Genomic DNA, 13,054 nt, shown 5'->3' with positions numbered 1-13,054 from the left:
CCAGTCTCCTTCACAGATGATAAACTATTACCCTGGGTTCCTTCTCCTTCCTTATATTTTAGTCTCCCTTAATGGTTGTTTTCACTTTTCTGTTGTAGGTTAATCAGATTCATCTTGTTTGATGCTTCTTGCCAGAATAATCCTGATATTTTACATTTTACTAGTAGATATGGTTTTTACTGCAATATAGCCCTGATCTTCTATCACATTTGAGAACTCTTTTATTACTAAGTTGCAGGGAATTTTTTTGAGTGAATGCTGAATTTATTTCTCAACATCCTTCCTGTCTCAATTGGACATCATATGGTTTTTCTTTGTTTACTTTCTTTATTTTGTGAAATATAATGACATTTTTTCTAATACTAAACTATTATGGGATGAAACAAATTTTATCACAATGTATCTTCATACATTCATATATTCATTTTGTAAATATTTTACTGAGGAGTTCTGCATTTGTATTAATAGACAACATCTATATTTTCCTTTCTCATATTTTTGTTCATTTTTTATATTAAGAATAGCTTGCCAATATAAACCATTAAGTTTTCTAAGATGTACATTTTAAGGCTATATCTTTTCCTCGACAAACAGCTTAACTGAGTTCCACAAATTATGATTGGTATGAAAAATGTTTCCTAATTTTGATTGTCATTTATCTTTGTTAATTCAATGTTGTTTATGTTGATGTTATATACAAATGCAAAGTTTGTGCTGGTTGTTGCTATTATTATTTGTCACCTATTAATAATTGGCTTCTAATTTTATTGCAAAAGATTTGCATTATATCACTTCTTGGCATAGCTTAAGACTTCTTTTGTAGTTTAGTAAGTCATCAATTCTTGTAAATGTACCTAAGCTTATTAATTGTGTTGGTCAAATATTTTATGTGCTGACTTTTTAGTTAAACTATCATTTCTGAGATATGTTTCTTATTAATCTCTCCTTATGACTGTAGATGTGTAATCTTACCTTGTAATTCTGTCCATTTTCACTTTAGATATTTTGAGACTATGTGGCTAAGTACTTATATTCCAATTATATCTTCCTGGTCATTCTTCCTTTTTATCATCATATACTTATTTTTATTCTTTTTTTGATTATTTTAGGGATTTCATCTTCAGATTCTACCATTGGCACTTCTTTCTTTTCCAATGCCATGTCTTCATTTTCATGTAATGTTACTCTTATATTGTTTCTTTTTTATGTCAGTTCTTTATTCATTTATTTCAATTCTTTTATATTTTTGTATTCAAATTCTTGGGGTGCAATTTATCTTGTGTATTGTATCTATTGACTTTTTCTCATTTGCTCATTTCCTAGTGTAGTTTTTAATTTTCACCGTGAACTAATCTCCAGAAGGAGATTTTTGTTTTATCTGTAGGGAACCTGTATATCCTGGTTCTAGAGTCCCTGCAATCTGTTTATGCATTTACTTTTGCAAGTAAGTTTCTCTCCAAAAAGTGGTATCCCTCATATGAGATGTTCCTAGCTTTACTTTTTCCATTCTTTCTTGAAGATTTGTCTTTTGCCCCCATCACCACCTGTGCCTCAAAATGTCTGATAGTTTTCCCCAATTCTTTTTTATTCCTGGCATTTGAATCCCTCAGCTAGGTTCCCACCTGAGTTTATTAACCTATTCCCCTTGAACCTCCAAATTTCTTCCCATCTGTCTGCCCCTCTTTCAAGCACTCAATGTGTGTCTGCTCTCTTTCAAGCACTGTCTTAGGGTTCTCTCATTTTTAACTCAATTCACCTTTAATCCAGCAGCCAGTTTCTGGGATTCCTTTCAGTCCTACATGCCTCTTCAAGTTCAACCATTGACAGTCACAATTTGCATACATTTCTGAGAAGGAAAGTAGCTGAATCTGACAACAAATGCAAAAAAAATGGTAAATGATAGAACTCATCCAGGAGACTAGTAAAGTTGGAACAATAGGAGGAAGGGTGGTGATGAGACTCGGGAGAAAATTACCATTTAATCAAATGGACTAGCATATGTGCAGCGCTCTATGACAATGCCCAACAGGAGAGTGTTCAATAAATGGTGAGTTTTTCACTGAAGATTTGTAGAGGGAGTATCCAGAGGAAAGATGGCATATGCCATATTTCACAATGTATTAGCAAGGAAATATGTTGGGGTCATCTTTACTTGGTGATATTTCTCTTAAGACAGTTTGTGAATTTACATAGATTGGGTTTCCTTTCAATAGCAGAGACATAACAGCATGTCTATGCCTAATTCAGAAGATATTTCAAAAAAAAGTCCTTAGAAATGAGAGTATTCATGGTGTCTTTCTTTGGGCAACAGGCAGAATTACTGCATTGTGACTTTCTTTACTGTTTTTCTAGTGTTTTCAGTGGAAAAGACCCAAATGATTATGTTTTCTTGTGTAGTTATGCTTGGGTGACTTGTGAAGTTTTTTATGCTTTAATAGAGCTGAGATTTAAGATCTTGGAAGCAAAACATTAGGAATAAGATAAACTTCATAAAAACAGAGGCCTCAAGCTAAGGAGATGCAAGTTCATAGCTAATTTAAATGGGATTTCAATATAAAGTCCTTCAATGCAATATTACTGCCTGTGGGAGTAACTACTAGAAAGGCATTGGTGTTGCTGTTTCATTAAATCTTACCTTAAATGTTTCATTATTTTATACACATGGCCTAATATGGTACCTAAAATGCCTCTTCATACAGTTCACATTAATGATCAATATTTAGATTTCCTTTTGTGGTTAGATATCACTTTTTGGATACCCACACATTTTTTATTCTCTCACCTGATTTCACCCTTGAAGAGAAGGAAAAAGTTTAAAGGGAAAATATGAAGTTGACTCTTTTTAACCTGGAGCACCCCTCTCCACACTTTTAGGAATAAAATATCTAAGCCATATCAATCTCCTTGGAGCTGTGCATTCAAGAAACACAGATGCAACCTGCCACCTGCCTTGGTGAGATCCACATGAATGTCCCCAGGCTGTTGGGTGGTATTATATTTTATTAATTGGGCATTTATACTGAGAAACACAGACTGTGGCCCTTTATCACTGTGCACATGGAGAAAAGGTCCCAGATAGTGGCTGCTGCCACAATTTGTTATGTCCATGCCTGTGACCCTACCTCAGTGCTGTAGCAGGAAGGCCTAAGTGGAGGAGACCTTTTCTCAGCTACTTCACATCAAGCAGGTTTCCTTGCTACTGTCCTTCAAGGAAGGCTCATGGCCTTCAAGGAAGGCTCACTGAGGGGTGAACCAGGAGCTTTGATCTCTAGTTTCACATGACCCAATGACTCACTGTCTGAGTAGCCCACTTAACCTCTCTGAGTCTGGTTTCCTTGTCTAAAATATAAGAAGACCTGGACTTGGTAAGTTTCAGTTGTTTTAGAAGATGGCTCTAGAATTTCCTGATTGTGAGCTAAGTACATCCTCAAAATAAGATATCTTCTTGTCTTAACATTTGCTTATTAAACTCTTACATTGCGCTTATAGTTGTCAGGCACTATTCTACGTCCTTAACAAGGATGAAGTCATTGAGTCCTCCAGTGACACTGAGGAGGTACTATCATCATCCCCATGAAAGGTGCCAGCTGGGATTCAAACCAGGCAGTGTGGACCCAATGCTCTTAATCATTGTGCTGTGTTCACACCTGACACATTTATACCACATATTTTTTTCTGGTGGGCTTTTTTCTTAAGAACATTAAATTAGTGTGGAAGAACATAGATACAAAGAATTGGCATTCAGGAAATCTGGCTTCTTCAGTGATTGAGAACAGCAGGGTCTGTTTCATGAGCTGCATATTGGAAATCTTCTAGAAACCTCGTATTTTACTCTTCACAATGTGCATGAAAAAAACAAGGAATAGGGAGACATAGGAAAAAGAGTGAAGATACTGGGGCCTTGGCTGCAATTAGACCGTGAGAGTGCATATGTCTGATTACTTGTATTGCTTATTTGTAAATACAAGTTGCTGTTGTAAGCAAAAAATAATTGTAATAGATTCATTGAATCATAATGCAGCAAAGTTTAACTAGTTCAGGCTTTAAACTTGCAGATGAGGCTTTCCCTAGGGATGCCTGTCTGATTGTAGTTGCTATGCCTGACCTACTTACTATCTTTGTCAGAAGGTGGCTCAAAAACCTCCTAGGATATAGTCATATACTGAAAACCCAACAGGAGTAACTTTTCATAAACCCGTGATTCATTTGTAGAGTATTTGGGGCATCATATACCATATAAGGTAATCTTGTTTATGCTTATAATTTTTACCAAGGCATGAGTCACAAGGTTAATTTTATTTTTGCTTTTTTTAAATTAAGGTATCATTGATATACACTCTTATGAAGGTTTCACATGAAAAACATTGTTACTACATTCACCCATATAATTAAGTCCCACCCATGCCCCATTGAAGTCACCATCCATCAGTATAATAAGATGCCGCAGATGACTGCATGTTTTGTTGTTGTTTTGTTTTTTGTTTTATGTTTGTTGTTTTTTTTGGTATTATTAATGTACAATTACATGAGCAACATTATGGTTACTAGACTCCCCCTATTATCAAGTCCCCACCACATACCCCATTGCAGTCACTGTCCAGGGTAGTAAGATACTATAGAATCATTACCTGTCTTCTCTGCGTTATATTGCCTTACAAGGTTAATTCTTAATAACTAGACTAAAAATTCTTAATATTAGGGTGACTAGTGAGTTTCAAACCCAGAAGTATTTTGTCTGATAGTTTGGTTAGACCTAAATGAACAACTTAATATGAGAGAGTCCACCACCGTGTCTTAGAACTATTGCTTTTGATGTAATCTAGAGTTATGTGCTTGGATGTCTTCTCTTTTGTAATTATCATGTCTCCCTTCAGGTTGGGTTAATGGTGGGGATGAAAGTAAATGATATTGGCCTTTAAAGAAAATCATATCTTTTAACAGAAGTGAGTCAAGAGTTTGAGTCTGTTAGAACTGTCAGTCGCAGTTTGTACAAGTCACCTATGGACTTGTAAAAGGTAAGGTGGTGGGGAGAAACTCTTTTTAGGTGAACCTATGACCTGTGACCTCAAGCTGACATAACAGATTCAACTACTGTTCTCACAGTTGTCAGAAGCTCAAAGGCACTGGGAGCTGTGGAGTCCCGTCCAGAGTGGATTAAGGAAGCCTAAAGAAATCCTAGTACTAAACTAAAGTGGCCTTTCTGAAAAAAGAAGTTGGGAGCCAATTGAAATCAGCCTTCTGTGGTTGATGCATGTGAGCAAGAGTAAAGAGAGTGAAAAGTTATTAACAAAAATGAAACATCTGTTTTTGTTTCCCAGAATCCATATTCCTTTAGTTTGATTCTATCATTTCTTTCTCCTCCATTTTCACTTTCTTTTTTACCCTCCCAACTTTCTCCATATCTTTATATCCCTCTCGTTCTCTCCTCTCTCCCTCTGTCCTTCTGTCCACCTTCCCATCCCTTCTCTCTACCTCTGATTGTGCATGGCTAGGTCTGTGACTAGTCCCTACAGGACACATTGAGACCCCAGGAGTCCTGTCATAATCAGATGTTGCTTCTTAAGAATTCCATTTTTGCTGTGCCTTTGAGAGAACTTTTGTCCTTGATTCATCATCAGTGGGCTTTCCAACATTGTTTAATTCTACTTTAAATTTGTTTTCCAAACCAAGATATTCGTGAGAATATGGTGAGATGAGAAAAGTGAGAGGAAGATGTGGCAAGGATTCTAACTAATCTCCTTTTGTCTCATGACACTTGCATGGACCAATGTAGAGTCACCTCATCTTTTGGCTGCAAAGTCACCAGGCTTTTTACTGAAGGACTAAGGTGTCTTGTTTCCTTGGACCTTTCGACCTTTCCTATTGGCCCTACTTCCCAACCTTTGCCTTCTTGTCATTGTGGTCTTATACAGAACATAGATGTTCACCTATGGGCTGAACACCTATGTAACATTGATTGAGCTGAATTAAGAACTCTGTTTTTTCTTCTCTTTTCAAATCTTGGCCTTGGTGAATGTATTTTATTGTCTCATATGCAAGCCAGTCTAAAAACAAACACATCCTGCCACTTGAAGTTTCCATCATGGATGAAGAGTGGATGTGGAGTTTTGGGGAACATCCTGGTAGGACACTTAACTAACTATATGTAGAAGTGACAGCAGTAGATTTCTCATCTAGAGGTCGTCAGTTGCCTCTTACCACACAGCAGAGGTCTACCACTAGGCAGTCCATCTTCTCCATCCTTCTCGGCACATTCGTGTTTTGCATCTCCAGCCCAAACCACTAAGCATGTCTCCCCTTCATGTTCATCCTTAGTCCATATAAAGTTTCTCTCTTTCACCCCCTACTCTTCCCCAGAACTCAGTTTTTTCCTGTGCTGGCTTGTCTAGCAAATGCAACAGCTTCCATAACCTTTTTTGGCTTTCTAAAGTACATTGTAACTTCCAATCCAATGGTATGGAACTATTTTCTCCAAGAGAACAGTTGAAGAAATAAGATGAACTTAACACAAGAAAACATAAACAATGTCAAAGATGATAGGTCTTTGCATCAATCTCCCTCTAAAAGGTCCTCTGTGAAGGAGAGAAGAACAAGCTATGAGTGGTCCTCTAAGAAAGACAGAGACGCACCATATCTATTGGCTGAAATAAATCACCTGCTGAGATGAGCCACATTAAGGTTTCATCTGATCATCTTGTTGCTATTTTAAAATATCCTTAAAACAGCTAGCAGAATTGCATTTAGGACAAAGGAAGGTAAGAGTGAGAGGGAAAACCATGGTTTAATGCTCCTTCCTAACTGTAGCACATACCCTTTAAATGACCTTGACACAGCTACCACTGTGGTTGCTGTCTCTGATGAATCTTTCTCTTTTGTTTTCAGCTCGGGGACCTGCTTCACAAGTTACAGTTCGTCATGACATATGTGGCTCCTTGGCAGATGGCTTGGGGGTCTTCGTTTCACGTGTTTGCTCAGCTCTTTGCAATCCCTCATATCCTTTCTGCTTCTATTTTCACCCACGAGCTGAGATTCACATTTTACAGATGCAGGCTTTTCATTGAACGCTGGCAATAAAAAGATTTTAAAGTCTTTAAGATCACATTTTAATGGAGATATGGGGAGGCACTTTGGATTCCCTTTAGGCCACTTAGCCTTAAAAGATGTTTCTTAATTTTGAACTCTTCCTGCTGCTTAATGCATATTCAGGAGTTACTTTATTTTTCTGATTCTTCATTTCCCATGCCCAGATCTGCATTAAGATATCCTGTCTTTTAAATGAAAACTTACTGCTTCAGTGATTCATTTGACTTGTATAAAATAATGCAAATTGATTTGCTATTATTAAACATTGTAGATAGGGTTGATGTGTTTGATATATTATCGTAGATTATGTAACATTATAGTATAATATAGTTTGGCTATTGTATACTTGACTAATATTCAAAAACCCAGAATTAAGTACAAACAGAATCACCCAAATATTTTTGAAGATAAAAACATGATTTATGGGGCTTTTTTTAGTTGCTATTATCCAAGGAGCCTAATTTTACCATTTATATCTTCATTTGGTTTCTTTATATGTTTTTAATGTTTCCATAATGATAATTACCTTTAATTTACTTCAAAACAAGTTTGAGATGCTCCTTCTAAAGATCACATTGACATAGATAACTAAATTGTATGTGGTGGGGGAGAGGGGTGGAGAGATTAATAAATAATATCCTTGAAGTGAGAGATTAAACAAAAATATTCTTGAGTCAGGCCTAAAATATGCCCTCAAAGGTTTTCCTTTCCACTAAATTTATACTTTCTAAACTTGTGTCTTCCAGGATATGGCTCAGGGACCACTTGCCTCAGAATCCCTGGAGGAGCTTGTTAAATAAGTGGATTCATGATCCCAGCACATACTTTAAAAATCACATTTCAGAGGGTGGATCCTGAAATCTCATTTATCACAAGCTTTCCTGGGATTCTTTTCCCACTGAATGTGTGAACCCCAGTTCTAGACTCCAGTATTCCATTATGGGTGCTATTAGATAGTTTTAGTGACCACTCAGAGCTTTCTTTCATAAGAAATTTACATAAGACCCATTAAGACAATTCATAAAGAATTGTTGGGGTCTGAAATTTGTGTACAGGGATGGAAACTCACTTGGGGTAATCATTAAGTGATAATATATTCTAGATTATTTTAAATGCTCTTCTCCAGATGCATTTGTTTAAAAAATGTTTTAAGCACATTGTTTTATATTCCTACTCTTAGACCTGCATTGATATTTCTAAGGTATATCAAGGTTATTTGGCAGAACAATATAAGGAAAAAAAATTTTGCAGAAGTGTGAGCTTGTATACCAGCCTTTACATTTAACTGCATTCATTTTCTATTGTACCTATAACTTCAGCTTTTCCAAACAGAGTCCTTTAAAATAAAGACAGTGAGATGAAAGGGGGAGGTGATTTTTATTTCTGAAGTGTGTCTAAGGTATCCTGTCTGGAACTTAAAGCCTGTTTATTAAATAAAAATTATTTGATTGATGCAAATTTGCAGTTGAGGAGTTGCACTAAGAATTTTAAACCAGATGTTATGATTCCCGATTTTATCCTATCTTTGGTCTGATGTAGATTGTTTCTTGTAGCTATTTATGTCTTGTTACGTGAGTTCAGTAATACTAATTACTCCTTGTAGTTCTACAACTGAATTAAGACTGTTCTGGGAGCCATAACTCTGAATTACATGACCTAAAATGTGTGATGAGGGTTCAAACACAAGCATATCATATCTGGCACTTAATATCTCCTTTAAGGATAAAAGCAGCATTACCATCTATCTCAGATTGCACACAGTGCATGTTAAATCTAAGTACTTTTCATGATGGGTGGACTCATTCTCTTAAGAAATTGAACACATCTGAGATGTAAATTTTGTTGGGCATTTGGTAATTCTGTTTCAGAACACTTAACTGATCCCCATGCGTTGTTCCTATAACTGACCCTGTGTGTGACATCCACTTGCTCCCTTCTGTGAAGATAACAGGGCCTTCAAAGTGATTGTGGAGCCTGCCCACTGCAGTGTGTGATGGCATCCAGGGCCTCCACATCCCTGCCTGTTATTCAAGGACACCTTCCTATCCTTGACCAGTTGTAAAGGTAGAGATTCATTATTTGGAATCCAACATCATCCCATTCAGAATATAATGAGATAAGTAGTTTAGAAAACTGTATATAGATGCCATCAAGACAAAGCCATCAGGTTTCTAAATTCCAGCCCTGGATCTGGAGTAATTTTGAAATGTTAATTATTTTATCACCCTATTAAGAAGCTGTGGGTGCCATCCTGGCATTGAGAGGAGACTAATTTGCTCCATTTTGGAACTGAATTAGCTTCCAGACCAGCAGAGCACTGTTTAGTAAATTGCTTTTTCCAGCACTAGCATGTTTTCTCCCCAGGTAGCCTCTCCTGGTCTCTGAGCTTGTCACCTCCAGGGAATGAGGCAGATGCTCACCCTTTGAATACATATATATATAGAGAAAGAGAGAACCCCTGCAAGACCATTATCTTCTAATAATTAGATTTAGCCAGATTGTCTGTGTTAACTGTACATTGGGAAGGCTGCTTTCTGTTCAGTACGTCCTTTTGAATTTCTAATGATTTTTTTTCAACTTTAAGCATTGATATAGATGTTTTCCTATTAAATGTACTCAAAACTGACACTTTGAAAGAAGTCACACCTGCCTCTTAGGCTAACCTCTTGGCAAGAAATAAAGAGGGCTCCCCCATGTGCCTGCTCCCTAGGATTCCCCACTTCTTGACACTCCCTCAGTAGGTATAGTCACAGCCTTTCATATTTGCCCTGGTGATCTATTACTTTATTGATCTTCCCTAAATAAAATAACCTCTGAGGCCATCTATTCACTTCTGCCCTACTTTTGACCTGTTAAACTTCATTACCTTTCCTACCACATTGAACTTTACCCTCCTCACTTACTTCTCAATTTCTGGATAATTGTTTCTGGCATTTTAAAAATGGAGAACATTATCTTTGGGGAAAGGTTAAGAATCGAAAAGAAGAGCAGGGCCAATCCCTCTAGCATCCTGCAGTTCCAGCTTCTTGGGGCTTTGCCCCAGTTCTGCAAAGTGCCCTCTGTCGCCCCTCCCTCTCCCCATGACAGAAATCCCCCTGTGACTCTGCCTTCGCACATTTCTTCAGTACCTTCCCCAGTGACATTTCCCATGCAGCTTCCTTTTCTTCCAGTGACAAAGGGCTTTGTTAATCTGGTATGTTTTGTGACCAAGGTATCTAGATATTTCCAGCTTTCACATGGAGAGGAAATGAGTGGGTGATAATAGCTATCATAGTAGCTCATTGTTTTGTGGGTCTCCATTTGAACCTGGGTCAGAATAGAAGGAATTGGATTCAAGTTGTAGCACAATCAAGCTATTTTTGATACCCAAACAATTCAACATCAGAAGGGATTATCAGTGGAGAATCTGTCATTTCACTCCTGAAGATGCTTGGAAATAAATAGCAAGTTAAAAAAGAAATGACACCGTTAGTCCTGAAGCAAACCTCTGAGCTTAAATCTATGAAATTGCACGGGGATGTGCTGAGGACAGCTAAAGGCACAGTCCCTTTTCTGGATTTACATGTAAGTGTGGCTGTGAAGGTCTGCCTCCACCTACCTTATCACATAACTAAGCCATGCCACTGTCATCTGTAAAAGCACTTAGAAGCCTGAGTTACTTCTATTTTGTGACTGATCATGAGCTTCCTGTCTGTGCCAAGCATTTTGTTTTCACTTTCTGCCAGAAACTATTGAACACAGGCTAAAGAGACAAGACTTCCATTTATGGAGTGGTGAGAAAGAGGTGCATGTCCCTTTGCAGGTGGGAAGATCAGTCTTGTAGGAGATCAGACCAGACAAGCAGCAGAACACTCCAAGCCCTTGCCCCACAGGACAAGGAACACCATGCATATGTAGGACTTGGGCAGTCTGGTTCTCACTGACCCTCACCACTTCCATTCCCCCTTGTTCTTCCAGCCCGGGGTCCCACAGTCACCTCTGCACCACGGTGATGCAGGTGTGATTGGCAGCTGGGATCTGGGAAGTTCGAGACAGGAGAGGGACAAGCCCTTCTGGCACCTCCCTCAGATTTTCGGAGATCAATTAACTGGACTTACACCAAAAATTACAGCTCTACCAATTTTAATATTGAACAGTTGTGTTTCTGATCAACACTTGTGTAAAAGTGAAGCACGCCAGTGAGAAACCCATTCAGGATGCTAAAGACCCAACCCACAAAATGCTGTGACTTCTCATTTATGTGTTTTTAGCTTATAAACTAGACATGACTTGGCTGGAGACATCAGTGTTCAGTGTATGACAAAGAATATATATTTTTGAATTGTGGGGAAAGATATTTTGAGAAAGAGATGTACCTTCCCAAACAGTGTTGTTTATTTATTTTTAAAAGTGTAATTTAATTTTAATTATTTATAAAGCTACTTAATACTTTAGTAAATGCACCACAGTGTGTTTTGTCTAGCTAATGGTATCTTAGTAAAAAAAAAAAAACCTGTTCTTTTCAAACTGTAAATATTAAATCTTTGCCATGAACCATACCGAGAATGCTGGGATTTTTATGAGAATCCTTTGGTTTTCATAGTTTTCATGGTGGAGAAATGAGACCTAGCAGGATACTACTGAAACTTTTATGTCTCCATATATGCACATAGAGAGATCAAGTGTATACCCATTTCCCTTGGTGAGAAAATGGCTTTAATGTTAACTAGTCAAAATCTGAGCTTATATTTAGAAATAATGATGAAAGATTTTTTGCCTTAACTCAAAATTCTCAGATTCTGCCATGCTTTTCTTTCAGACCATCGCCACGTCAGTCTTTTCTACTCCACTGAGCCCATTTCTCGGAAGTGTCATTTTTATCACATCCTATGTTAGGCCAGTGAAATTCTGGGAGAAAAACTACAAGTAAGATTCCCAAGATTGATGCTATCTTGCTTTATTAGATTTGTGCTTCAGGATGCACCCTTGGCCCTCCTATGGGTACTGTGTCTCCCTCCGTTCACACCCTCAGTATCGGAGCTCTGAATGGAACATGACAAATTTGCAATCAGGTACTAGTCCAGATTTCACCAGGTGTGAAGGAAACATGAATTATCACTGCCCAATGCTGTGAAAGGTTGGCTAAGGAGCCATTGTCATGTCATTTGCTATTCAGAGATGGCCCTGGATGCACCCCTTCTGTGAGCATTTTAAATGTGAGTGTGGTGACAAGTGTGCATGCATAATAGCTCAGTGTGAACGGGAACACCAATTTTCTGAGCGCCATTCAACTTGTAAAAGATGATTTACGTACTTTTTCTTGACTATTTGGACTGGTCAGTCATACATTCCCTCAAGCAAACCGTGATGAAGTTGGGGCAGTTATTTCTCAAGGGAAGGTGTGAAGGGGGAGTAATGGTTCACTCAGTCATTTTCAAGAACTCTTAATGGTCTTGTGGAAGGAGGACCTGAGAGCAGGCAGAGGAGGAGGGAAGCATGGGGAACCAGCCTGCCTTTAGCTTGGGGCAGAGGAGACACTTCTTGTGTTGACAGCGGAATTTCCATTTCAGATCCCCTTTGCTCTAATTTACCAGCCATGCCTGTGCCACTCCATTCCCGTAAAGCCTACAGTGTGTCTACATTTTGCACAGCTCAGGCATTTGATAGTGTGCCTTTTGTGTCTCACAGAGGACATTAACTCAGGACATTTGGATTTCTGTTTCTCCCTGAGATGGCTCATGCCAACATAAAATGCTTCTTTCTGGGACAGGCAGCAGGGTGGAGTGATAAAGGCTCAGCCTGTCAACAGCCTGCCTTACTCTCACCTCTACCACTTAGCTCTGGAAACCTTGGGCCTTCCTCTCCTCTTCTGTAAAATGGGGCCAAAATAATAGGATCTACTTCACAGACTTACTGTGAGGAGAAAATGAGTTAATATACATAAGGCACCTAGAATAAGGCCTGGTGCAGTGACCTCAGGGGGCCTGTGCTG

The 13,054-nt window shown here is 38.3% G+C and overlaps 1 protein-coding gene across 1 annotated transcript in view; it reads left to right on the top strand.

The window, feature by feature from the left end:
- PCNX2 (pecanex 2) overlaps positions 1-13,054 on the top strand; it is a 388,374-nt gene that overhangs the window by 262,021 nt on the left and 113,299 nt on the right. The window contains exons 22-23 of the mRNA XM_057505727.1: positions 6,883-6,993; positions 11,861-11,988. Coding sequence (XP_057361710.1) covers positions 6,883-6,993; positions 11,861-11,988 — 239 coding nt within the window. The remainder of the gene's footprint in view (positions 1-6,882; positions 6,994-11,860; positions 11,989-13,054) is intronic.

This window comes from Manis pentadactyla, chromosome 8, assembly GCF_030020395.1.
Source record: "Manis pentadactyla isolate mManPen7 chromosome 8, mManPen7.hap1, whole genome shotgun sequence".
NCBI classification, from domain to species: Eukaryota; Metazoa; Chordata; class Mammalia; order Pholidota; family Manidae; genus Manis; species Manis pentadactyla.
Note: the sequence above shows the minus strand (reverse complement) of the source record. Positions and strands in the feature narration are given on the sequence as shown.